Source organism: Onychostoma macrolepis, chromosome 03 (assembly GCF_012432095.1).
Source record: "Onychostoma macrolepis isolate SWU-2019 chromosome 03, ASM1243209v1, whole genome shotgun sequence".
Lineage (NCBI taxonomy): Eukaryota > Metazoa > Chordata > Actinopteri > Cypriniformes > Cyprinidae > Onychostoma > Onychostoma macrolepis.
This window is the reverse complement of record NC_081157.1, coordinates 12,044,015-12,057,004: the sequence shown is the minus strand read 5'-3', so window position 1 is coordinate 12,057,004 and position 12,990 is coordinate 12,044,015. Positions and strand designations below refer to the sequence as shown.

General features: G+C 38.2%; 1 protein-coding gene across 1 annotated transcript in view; it reads right to left on the bottom strand.

The window, feature by feature from the left end:
• The window catches only part of LOC131536456 (interferon-induced very large GTPase 1-like), a 41,346-nt gene extending 28,458 nt beyond the window's left edge, over nt 1–12,888 (bottom strand). Inside the window, 2 exon segments of the mRNA XM_058769383.1 lie at nt 9,566–9,800; nt 11,554–12,888. Coding sequence (XP_058625366.1) covers nt 9,566–9,594 — 29 coding nt within the window. The 5' untranslated portion in view covers nt 9,595–9,800; nt 11,554–12,888.
• Between the last annotated feature and the right edge of the window lie 102 nt (nt 12,889–12,990).

Below are 12,990 nucleotides of genomic sequence, written 5' to 3'. Positions count from 1 at the left end.
TCCCTTAAATATCCAGACCAGAACAAATAAATCTTCAACTCTTAAGTTGTAAAACGCAGAAGACCTTCTCACCAGAGACTTAGGGGGGTTTTCCACTGGGTACAGTACCTGGTACTTTCAGTACAACCTCGGTTGAGGTTCCAAGCGAACTGTACCATTACCAAAACGTGACGTGTACACTCTGCTGATCACTGATTGGCCGGAGAAAATCGTCACTACCTGCGTCATTGAACGTGCGACATGAGACACAACAGACCCGCTAGATTTAAAACAGCAGCCAGCGAAGGATGGAATGTGAACATGCAGCGCCGGATGAAGCTCTATGAAGACTCTAAGTGGGTGCAAGAATCAAGGGTGTTTGAATGTGGGTTGGGAGGTTAATCAGGAGATTGTAGATAGAGTCTCAATGGTCCATTTGAGAGATAGGTGATGGTAATGCACTTATAAGTCTGCGATCTGCTGTAAAGCAAGAAAAAGAAGAAGGTTCAAACATAACTGTTTTTAATGAGCGCACCTTTTTTCGTTTCGTTGTCTGTTGAGGAAGTACAGACATTCCTCTCATTGACTACGTTTACGTGGACATCAGTAATCTAATTACTTACCTTACTCTGAATAAGACAATATTATGATTAAGGTGTTTACACGAGTTGCTTTTAGAATAATCCTTTCATGTTCCCGTTTTACATGTTATAGTACATAGATCGATTAATGGCATGCGTCATTACATCACCACGCGACGCCATCCGATGTCTCCTCCAGAATTTCACGTATAAACATATAGTTCGTCTTCGTGATGATGCCATATACAGTTTTGGGTGTTTCATTTTTAATTTTATGAAAGCTTCAAGTGCAGTTAATTATTTGTACGTGCATACAGACGACAGCTACGTTTATTTGCTCTTTTATTTGCCGTCAAACGGTTGAACACTGTCGTGTGTGTCATAGACATAATATACGTAGACGCCTCATCAACGTGCTGGAATGTAATCCAGCGTCGCCGCCATATTGGTTGGGTCTCCTCACTCTACGCTAGCACTGGAGTCAACGGAGAACGAGCAACTATGCCCGTATTTTGTGCAGTTTACAGTTGCAATAACCTGCGCAGTATTGATACCAGATTGCGTGGGATTACCTTTCACAAGTAAGATTGAACAATAATTTGGGTTATTTTACCATTTATAATATTATGTCATCGTAACTAACGTTACTTACGTGTAACGTTATTACAGCAGGAACTGGTACTCTCTCTCATTGTCTCTTGCTGTTTGTTTTTCATCTTCACATTTTGAAGGTTTCCCAGTGATAAGTGAGGAGGCAATGGGAAGTTGCTATAAGACGGGAGGGTTTTGTTGCGACTTAGTCGTCAAAGCTCTGTAGTGAGCACTTCCAAGCCTGATGATTTTGACAGGATGGGTCAGATTGTCAGGCTTAGAGATGGTGCGACCCCATCTGTCTTCAACTTTCAGAGGATGTGTTCTAACTCGGGGAGCACATTGCAGAAACCCAATTCAGAATTGAGAACCATCATTTCATGCTTTTTTGTGGTGTCTGTATTTCACAAAGTAAGGCTGCACCACGTCGCAAAATTAACTACCCTGGATTTACAGAGTGCCAGCATACGCAAGAAGCTGTGCAAAACAGTTCTTTTTCAAGGGTTTTAGCTCCAGCCACAGTTGCATGCCTGACAGGGTAGTGTAGGATGCTGGAATGACCTGGAATTATAACGCTTACTTTTCCAGGCCTTTAAAAAAAATGTACTGGGCTGGTACAGTATATATGGGAGCTTGTATGTATATGTGTTACAGAAGGTTTGTGTGAGTGTGTGTGTGTGTGAGTGAGAGAGTGAAATAAATTTAAATGAACAATCAAACTTGTTTCTTTATTAAAATATAAAATTAATTCATTTATACATTTATCAATATGCCATAGCCTACCATATGGCATCACTGCTACTGTATTTCAAAGTCTCCAAAAACACTTAAAAGGAAAGCTTATGATGTAAAGGACAAGCTATGTTTAACTCGCAAAAAGCTGAGGTTGAAAAGGCAACAGACAAGGAGACTAAAGGCAAGAGTTTCTTCCTTGAAATATGTGTAATCCAAGTGCTTCAGAAGAAACTTTTAATTTCATCTGAATGTGCCTCTCTTCTTGAAAGCCTGGATGATGTTCCCCGGGAGATCTTTCAGAGAATCCAGAAGAAGAAAAAATCAGTGTTTTCCAAAAACTTGAAGCAATTTGCAACTACACTGCACTTCAACTCATCCTTAGACCATACGAAAATGGTACATCCTGGATTTACTGTTGCTTCATTCACATGACTTTTTAAAACTAAGTTGGAAAAGACACACTTTGCTCATTGATGATGGATGAAATGTAGATTCATAAGCAAACTGAGTTTGGTGGGGACCAAATTCATGGCTATGTTGCCATCGGTGGTGGTGAGATAGAGAATGTTGTGGCAACACAAGCACTGGTCCTCATGGTTGTTGCAATCAATGAGTCTTGAAAGATTCCCATTGCTTACTTTCTTATCAACACCTTGACAGGACCAGAGAGAGCAAGCATCATCTGAGAGAGCCTTGTTAGGTTTCATACAATCGGAGTTAGGGTTGTCTCCTTGACATGTGATGGACCCTCCCAAAACTTAGCAATGATCCGGGAGCTTGGTGCTAACTTGGACATCATGGACATGAGACCTTATTTTCTCCATCCTGAGGATCACACACAAAAAGTCCATGTGCTGTTGGATCCATGTCACATGTCATAGGCTTCTTTGGAATGTGTTTGAGGTTCTGGTAGAAGATGGCCAGCAGATAAGGTGGCGGTACATTGAGGAGCTCCACAAGCTTCAAGAGAAGGAAGGCTTGTGTCTTGGCAACAAACTGAAAATGGTGCACATTCAGTGGCGAAATCAGACAATGAAGGTCAATCTTACAGCCCAGCTCTTTAGCAGCAGTGTGGTTGATTTCCTAGAGTATTGTGAGCAGGAGCTGAAGTATCTCCAGTTCAGTGGATGTTCAGCCACAGCTCAAATTGATGACTGCGCACAATTGATGTAGCCTTTGATGTCCTAAACAGCTGCAACCCACTTGGAAAAGGACACAAAGCACCCATCGAGCCAACTACTAAACACCGTGCTAAGGGTATTTTAGAAAAAACAGTCGCTTCTCCATGGGCTGAAAATGAAAGGAAGAGACAGCACACATGTGCCTTCCACACAGAAAAAGACACTCATCTATGGTTTCATTGCTTGTGGCAGAAGTGTGATGGGCATCTACTGTTACGAATGGATTCGTATGTTTCTAGGGGAACGGGATCATTCGTTTATGTGTGCGTGCGTAGGTCTTTTCCTGTGTTTCTGTCTCTCCCTCTCTTGCTCTAATTGTTTACAGGTGAAGCTGATTAGGAGGACGGAGCTGGTTGGTGGCAGGAAGGATTGCCGCAGTATTTAAGTCATCTGGTGGAAGGAATCGTTGGCTCCCCGCTCTCCTCGTGGCTTTGTTGTTTCCACTGTTTAACATGTGTGTGTGAAAGCATCGCTAAGTGAGACATTTGTTGTCATCCATTGACTAAAGTAATGTGTTAGTTGTAATTGTGCGTTTGGTTGCTTACGTCCTGGACGTAAGTAATGCCATTACTTTGGCAATTTGCCCCTCCCAAAGTTTATGATGTTCCTTTGTTTATTCTTATCTAATAAACTTATGTTTATTTGTATTTAAGTCTCCTGTGGTTGAGAAACTGAGGATGAGAGCGGGGACCCCAGGGATCTTTCTTAGATGGATCCCTGTTAATTGTTATGAACTAATTTATTTTCTCTTTGAGTAGGGGTTTAACTCGTAGTTCGTAACACTACGAAGACCTAGTAGAGCAGCCAGCTGCCCCATCCTGATACCTTCTGACCTACAAACTCAGTCAGGACCACTTGGAGTTGTTCTTCTCTGCTATCAGAGCACATGGAGGTTACAACAAACGCCGAGGGGCATACATGCGCCTCCTTGTAAGGCATCAGGTGAAAAAGAGCACAGGCAACTGTCTCCTTCATGACAACACAACCATCCTTGACTCAACTGCGACTGTGAACATCGCTCGCCGGGTGGATGTGATATTGACAATCTGTCTGAGTACAAGGAAGCAGCAATCTCTTACGTCACAGGCTTCATTGTAAAAAAGATAAAAGAGAAGCTTACTTGCATGCCTTGCTCACAAGCACTGACCTCAGATGACTTTGTGCATCCATTTCTTACATTGAAGGACAGAGGTGGCCTACAGAAACCATCTCCAGGCATCACTGCAGTTTGCCAAGCTACAGAAATATGCTTTCAGCGGCTTCTAAAAACCAATGAGGGAAGGACTCCACGGGGAAGAGGAACAACAGAAGCCATTGTCACCCAGGTTCTTTCTGATTGTTCTGAGAAGAATCTCTTCCCACAGCTGCACAGTCACATGTTTGACGTGTGTTGAAACTAACCATGTCTATGTTCTGGTGAAGATGGCTTCTGTGTGGTACTGCAAAGTCAGATTAAATCATATAGCAAGGCGGGAGACAGATGAAATTAAAGAAGGCAAGGTGGTCCACAAAAAACTAACAAAATTAATAAATTTTTATGGAGATTAAGGTAAATGTGATTGGTCATTTCTGTCTGTTTGTGTGTGTGTGTGTGTGTGTGTGTACAGCATGTTTTTCTATGTGTTTGTCAGAATGTGGCCAATTAACACTTTCTTTGTAGTTATCAGATGTAGAACATGGAAAATCGTACTGCGCCTGACTCTCTTTGGACAGCATTGTAAATATTACTTAGAGCCTGCATGAAAGGGGCCCAAGTAACTTTCAATGTCAGCTTTAAAAGGAAGTAATTGTTGTATGTTATTGTTTATAGTGTGTTTACAGCATGTATATATTATTTATTCATCTAGATATAATGTAAATTGTACATTGATTGTATATAGTGTGTATTTATTAGTGCTGTCAATCGAGTAAAAATTTTAATCGCGTTAATCACAGTCATGGACTGTGATTAATCATGATTAATCGCAAATTTAAAATACTAGGATGTACCTATAAATGTGTTTAAAAAGAAACCTGCAACATGACAAACTAGTTTAAGGAAACACACTTCTGCCAGGTATGAGACATAATCCTTATTATTCTTTTATCATTATTCTTTTGTTTTTATTCAGCCATTATCAGCCTTTATACTGGCAATAAAACATTTACCAAGCCACATCGCTTCAATCCCAGGATACATTTACCAAACTATTAACAACAGTATTTCTAAATAAATACAACAAAACATTTCTTGCGACCTTACGTGAAGTATTATGATAAAATGCATTATGAAGAAGAATTGGACCTGTTCTGCAGCTGCATTAGAGCTAACATTAGCATCATGCTACATAAGACAATTTATGAGATTAATAGTACACTTTTCCTCAGAACTCACTTCAAACCACCATCGAGTGTTTGTAATAACTTCCTTTTGCAATCACATGCGGAATTTGGTCGTTTACTGTTGTAAATATGCTATTTATAGCCTTTTATGTCGCTGCACAAATTAGCATTTCAGATGCACACATTCCTTTCAAGAAAATCACATAGAGACCATATCTATCGTAATCGTGTGTGTATTATCTTATATATAATCTATAGTGGCTTTTGTCAAGTTTATTTCTGCTGTGTAAAAGCCTTAACGTGTGCTCTGCTGAAACTCACGTTGTTTGTGATGTTACCGCCTCTCTGTTCTTAAGTTGCCAGGTATACATTCCAAGTATAATACACATTAGTAAAAGGATCTATTTTTATTTTTATTTGTCTCTATACACTTTGAGCGGCCACGGTACATTAAAAAAGTAACCCAAAATAACGCAACCCACGGCTCTGTAATTTTTCCCGCGACTGTATTTTCAAAATAGCCCACTTGTGCCGCTACCCTGGCAACACTGGTGCTGTACCCTCATCACACAATGATAGATAACCTTCCACACTGCGATGACGGGAAGAAGTTGGGGTCAAACCTTATCAAACAATTAATCCGCGTTAAAATTCTTTGATTAATCACATGCGTTAAGTCGTTAACGTTGACACCCCTAGTATTTATGCAATAATAAGTTATTTTACTGTGGTCTGTTCTTCTTTTAACATTTCTCTAAGCTGCTGTGCCTATAATTTAATGTCCTCTGTCTACGGGGGATTATAAAAAAGAACATCTTATTTTATCTTATATTGATGAAACACTACAGAGAATCCCACTGATTCCCAGGATGATTTTCAGTTGGAGTCTGCATGAACGGGGGCCTAAGGTGATATTGATCTGTTTTCCATCTATTATATGAAATATATATGCAACCTCCCTGGTCAATGATTCTGTAGATAGTTTCTGGAATTCTGTGTCAAAGATCAGTTAATGACATATTTACAAAAAACAATCACAAATCTATATGTAAAAAAACAACAAAAAAAAAAAACATTTTTCGTATTCTCTTATGCTGCGTTCACGTCATATCGTAATTACCGTAATTCCGAGATGACAACACGTGACGTTCAACTCGGGGCTGTTCACATCCTCCAACTGGGGATTATCTGTTTCTATAGCGACAGTCAACAAAATGAGCCCTCGAAAGAATGTTGAGAACAACAACAAAATAACAGTACGAACACGGTATGTTTTTTATAGTATCTATATACATGCATCTATTTTCCTCTTTTTTTAGAGCAGTAATATAGCTTTCTTTGAAAGCGCCGGCATTTTTCTCTGGTTCCGCGTTAGGTGTAGCGGTCACGTGGTACAAGCCGTAGCTTTCAGAAAGCTCCCAGTTCACAAGTTGTAATTACGAGTTCTGCGAGGACGTGAACGCTTTTTACAAGTTGGTATCTCGTAATTACGGTTATTACGATATGGCGTGAACGCACCTTTATGTTAAGTTGAAAGCTTCAAAGAGTTTACATCTATGGTTAGTTTTATTTTATATTATAGATATTGAGTTATTGAAGTGTTATTGTAATACAGTAATTCGAGGTTATAAATAGCTTTAAACCCATAAATAATTTAGAATCTGCTGTTTTTAATAGGGCTGGGCGAAATGTTAATATTTAAAGTTGTTCCTATCACCCATCCTCAGTTTTAACCATTGTATCGGTTGTATGTTCTCTATTTCTTTCATGTCTTGTCCAGTGGCGAAGCACCCAATGAGAAGCTGGTACTAATAATAATAAACGTATAGTTTCCCTATAACTTCATATATTTACTTTACAATATATTTAACGTCAGTTTTCTTCCTATAGGTGCATAGCATACCCTTGTCAAAAATGATGATTCGTCAGTGACGAGTCCCACCCACATTTATGTTTACGACGTAAGAACATAGTAAAATGCGCACGTTTTAAAATAATGTTGAATTTGAAAATAGTGAAACAAACCTCAATCAGTCTTTAAAAATATTGGATATCCCAAATGAAAATGAAGTCTTAGCACTGAATCCAGACCGCCTACAAATGAAACCAGACTACCGGGTGATGGATTTAGACTGGAAACTTATGAGTGTGTTTAAAGTATCATATTAGCAACGTGTTTAGACCGTTAAATAGATGCGTCCTTTGTAGAAAGAAACACATAAACGTTGTGCTACATACTCTTCTCCACAACAAACTGCATATTTGCAGCTGTGCAAATTTCTGCGGTATTCGTTTACTCTCCTTTGAACGCGAACTGACAGAGACTGATTATAAGATCATCTGCGAAGCTCTGTCGTCTCAGATTAAGGTAATGCTTTACAATAAACTTAGGTCAGGTAATGCAGGGGCGCCTGCAGGATTTCTTCAGAGGTTTTTTTATTTTATTTTTTTTTGTTTGTTTCGTTTTTTATGAAGCTAATTTATAAAAACGTTTGGAGCACTTTTTGTTCGTTAAACGTAAGGGTTTTTTTTTTAAAGTAACGACCAAGCGGCCAGCGGACAGTGATCAATTTATCCTTCTCAAATCATCACGACTTGCTTAAAATACAATCTATAGATATATAAACAGTTCAAGCATATCACAATGTTAGTTTAAATGTTTAAACTATATAAATGTGCGCTAGGTGCATATCTAATCGTTTGTGTGAAGAGTGGAAGCTGAAGCGCACTTTGCAGGACATGGAGGCGCCAGAGCGGTACTTGCATTTTTTTCTTGATAGTGGAAACAACTTAAAATATGCCGTAATTTTTGCTTATAAAAGGTAAAAGTAATGCATCATTCGGAACTGTAAAGGGTCTACTGTTATTTGTGTGCATTCACAATATCAACAAAACGTTGTGCTTTTATTAAAATAAATAGTAAAACAGAATATACGCTTGCCCTCTCGTCTTGAATAGGAGCGCTTCACAATGATGAACCGAAACTCAACGAATTGAATCACAAATATGATAAATATATCTATAGAATGCTTTAAATTACTACTTTAAAACAAAATAATTCAAATTGAAAACAAAAACCCTTTCATTCTAATCCGTAAAGATGCATTTCTCTCTAAAGGCACGTCCAATGAGGAGATGGCAAGTCATTTTTCATCACCGTCTAAAATATAAAAATAAGGAAAAGCCTAAAACAGGCCCGATTATATTTTTTTCTGATTTTTGTTGCTCTGCTCTGAATTCCTTAGAATTTCCTTAAAATTTAAAGGATTTTCTGCAACGCAATTTTGTCTGATATGTGAATTATTTATTAGCCTATTTTTAATCCATGCAGCAAAACAGCTTTAAAAATTACTTTATTGCATTCCAGATGATTTTAAAGAATTTTTCACTTTTACGGGTAGCTTGAATGTAAAACATTGTCATGAATTCGTTGTAGGCTATTCCCATTTGTAAAATGGGCTACAAATTAATTGTTGTAGTCTAACCCAATCTCATGAAAGTGCGCGTAGCACGATTTTCTCTTTCTATTTGACGCAATGTTTATAAGCAGAAATTGACTTTGGCATGCAAAAGACTGATACATTCCTTATTAATGGCATGGCTGGTTCAATCGACAGAAATACGGGACAACGGGCCTATAATTTACTGCTGAAATGTTTGCGGGGCAAATCTCAGGTCAGTCTGAGCGCTCATGGTACGCACAGTGCGTCCAGCCGTACACCTGCAGGCGCCACTGAGGTAATGCATTAACTAACATTAACAATGAGAAATACATTTGTTACAGTATTAATTAATTTTTAAGGTTAGTTAATAAAAATAGGCTACAACTTTTTGTTAGCTCAGGTACGAATGTTAACAGATACATTTAAATTTTAATTATTATTAGAAAATGTTGAAATTAAAATTAATGTTAATTAATGCTTTAGAAGTGTTGTGCATTGAACATTTGCGCTGTATTTTCTGTTGGCAATTATGCAGTTTTCTTACACGCACCTTGCCCACCCAGTTTTATATCGGCCCACCCACTTAAACATTTCTGGCCTCGCCCCTGGTCTTGTCCCTGTTGTTCTGTAGTGTCCTGTAAATTTGTCCTGTTATATATTCCCACTCTTGGTCTGCACCTTGTCGTGGTGAGTGGGCTTTTAACCAAGACAGGCCATACTGAATGTAATTTACCTTGGCATCCTTTTTCTCATGTAGAACATGTAATGTCCCCTGCTTGTGTGTGTTTTGTCATTAACTGTACCCCACGTTGTGTGTTGATGTGCAAGAGGAGCTGATTGCAGTATCCATCCTCCAGATGTGGAGTGCTGTGGTCCCAGTTTCCATCATGGCTCATTCTCTTCTCTGCTGTTGCCTGCACCCTATTGCTTTGCTAATGTAACCAAGGTTACTAAAGCCCATATTAAACCTGTAAAAGGAAGAAAAATAATTATTATAATGCACATATAATATATTTTATTATAATTTTATGGTTTTAGAAATCAAATACTGCTAAAGAAATGTAGTAACTGTCACAAACTAGAAAATAAATTAAATTGAACCATTAGGAATAGCTCCGCCCTTAATAAGAGAACAACAGTCTCTGGTCACGGAGTGAAGTGAAATGGCGGCTGGAGCAGTGATGCGTGGCGGTTCGCTATTCTAAAGTTAAGAAGTGAGATACTAGATTAACTATTAAAATTCATAGTTTAAAACATCACTAACAGGAAAGAGTTGTTTAAATAGTTCTAATCGCGTTTGTATTGACTCTAAGGATTAAAGGAGGAGATGAGCTGATTGATCTGAGGGAAACCGCATAAAACAGATTTTCCTTGATTCATAGGAGATTATTTCTAATCATTATCAATTTATTCTTGGTAAGTAAGCTCATAAGCTACCATGTTTAGTTATGGTTTTTGCATTTTTCAGTTTTTTTGCGGAGTTAAGTGTTCTTAAATGATACTGTGATGTATAATTTTTGTGAAATGTTAAGAGATGTGAGTAAAGTGATAAATTGACTGACTTTTTTTTGTTTAAAAGTGGTTATGTACATTTGCTTAATTTGTGAGTGTAAGTTTTTGCTAACCATGCGGGCTCATGTGCTATGAGCTACAAGCTAATCTAGTGCTCATATGTCATTCTAAGAAGTTATCCTTCATTAATATAGTTATATTACTGTTAGGAAAATGTGTTAACTAAGCAAATAAGTGTTGGGAAATATGTATTGATGCATCTGAAAACATTTATTGTGTTGAAACTGATTATCTGAAATATTAATGTTTTTAAATGGGAATTAATTGTGATTTTTTTTTTTTTTTCTGCCTTGTCTTTGCAAGGTTGTATTTTTTCCCCCTCTTCTTTTCCTCTATTTTGTCCTTCTATATCTCTTGACATTGAATGAGGAGTTTCTTGGAGTTTTGTTTCTGCCATCAACGAGCAGTCCTAAAAATTGGTGGAAACTGGCAGGCCAACCTGGTTTTCTTTGAGCTTGGACAACATTTCATGTTTCATGGAATTGGTAGGACCACACGTATTTTTAATTTTTTTTTCTCTTTCCCTGGATAGTAACACAACTGTGGACAAGGACTGTTTTTTTTCTCTTTGCATCTCAAAATTTGCGTATCGGCGTTCTTTAACTGGACACAGGAGTACAAAGAACACTGAACTGAGCTAAACTCCTGTTTATTTGCCTGTTTATAAGACATTTAATCGAAAGGAACTCTGATTTGAGTGTCATCAGACATTTTACCTGAAACTTATCATCCAAGCTGCTGTTTATTTTTGTTTTTTGTTTTGATTTTTCATATCTTTTATTGAAACTGTTTATTGAAAAAAAGGGAACACAAAGGTTGAGTCGTATAACTGTAATTTGAGTTTTGAATGATAACTGGTTGTACCATTTATGTGAAAAGAAACAGTTGTTTAACGATATCTATAAACTAAACCAAGCTGGGAATGAAACTGAGTAAATAAGGAGTAAAGAACTAATAGACTAACCTAAGAGTTAATTACATAACTAAATAACACAAAGAGTCCTTATCTGACTTAAACCGCTTTATTTCCAATAAGCTAATTAAAAAAAACATTTTTTTAAATTTGTTGTGAAGCTGTCATTTTGTTTTCCCTTTTGTTGTTGTTGTCTTCCCAACGCAAACAAGTAATAAAAAAAAAAAATTACTTACCTTTTCAACTATAACTCTTGTGTTCTGTGGTTATTTCCCTTGTCTTGCTGCAACACTGGCTCAAGAGCGAACGTAGTCGTCTGATCTGGTCCAAGGCATTAGAAAGTGGTTTGTTAGATTGTAGGTCACGTGCTACACCTTTGTTTAACTTGTACTCCACCTTATCCTATGTCATCCACACACATCCACTTGAACACTACTTATTAAGCACCCCATATTTGAACCTATAGTTCAGTTTTTTTTCTTTATTAAAAGGTGTTTTTGTTAAGTCAGATTAATTTATTTAGCACACTCAAAATGTTCCAAACATTGTTCATAAACCCTTTTCTTCTATCCCAGCTCTATCTTTCACAAACAAGCAACACTCTTCATGAATTTTTACAATAAGATGAGAGAACGTATACCAGGAATATTCTTATCAAGTGGATTTATCGAAGGCTTAACACAAGGGGGGGGGAGAATCAAAACAATGAAACAAAAGGAGGAGAGAAGGAAGAGCAGAGGTGACAGTGACAACAAGTGTTATGGCTACATGTGTTGCTTAACAATGAACATAAAAACTCAACATTAGCCATGACAGTCAGGACTATATTTAAGCATACCCAAATGGGCCCTAAAGGCCAAATTCAAATGCAGTGACACTGCCAACTGTAAGCAGTTCACTGCATTTGGATTTGGTCTTCAAGACAGTTAGCTACAGTACTTAAAAACATATTTCCCCTAGGTGTGAAATGAACTCCATCTTTCAAAAATAGCCCAGGACTGTCATGCCTAATGTGAGGGTGCCAACTTGACAAACCTCCAAGACTTGTCCAGTTTCACCGGTTTGGCACCTCTGGGTCACAGCTGAAAACATGATCTTCATGCCAGGGTGCTGGAGTTGAAGCTGGTGCAGGTCCTCCTTCATGCCATTGACGAGCAGGACGCCGGTGGTCTCCCCCATGTCGTCGTCGCCGCCACAGTGGATGATGAGGAAATCCAGTGCTGCTCTTCCTTCCAGGGAGTGATGGAAAAAGGGGAGAAGCCCTTTCCACCGGAGTCCACCCCAGTCAAACCAGCAGACACGGACACCTGGAAGATTCAGGTTGCTTATCATGGTCTGGGCAGCTCTCTGGGCACCGCGTCTTACATAGCTGTCACCAATGATCCACACTGTGTCTATGGAAGTAAAATAAATGTGTTTAATAATGAAAAATAAGTTAACTATGAAAGGGAGAAAATAGAACAAGGGAGCAACACCTCAAAATATAGACAGTCTACTTTTTTGGCTGACCTTTTAAAACAGACAATATAACATCAGCTGTCAAGTAGTCAAGACTAGTACTCACAGTTTAAGCTGTGTGCACAGACTGCTGTAGATGGGTCACAGGTAGCCATGGCAAGAATCAATCAATCACTGAAAGAAATAAACATTGTAAAAAATGCAGAAAGTTTTGT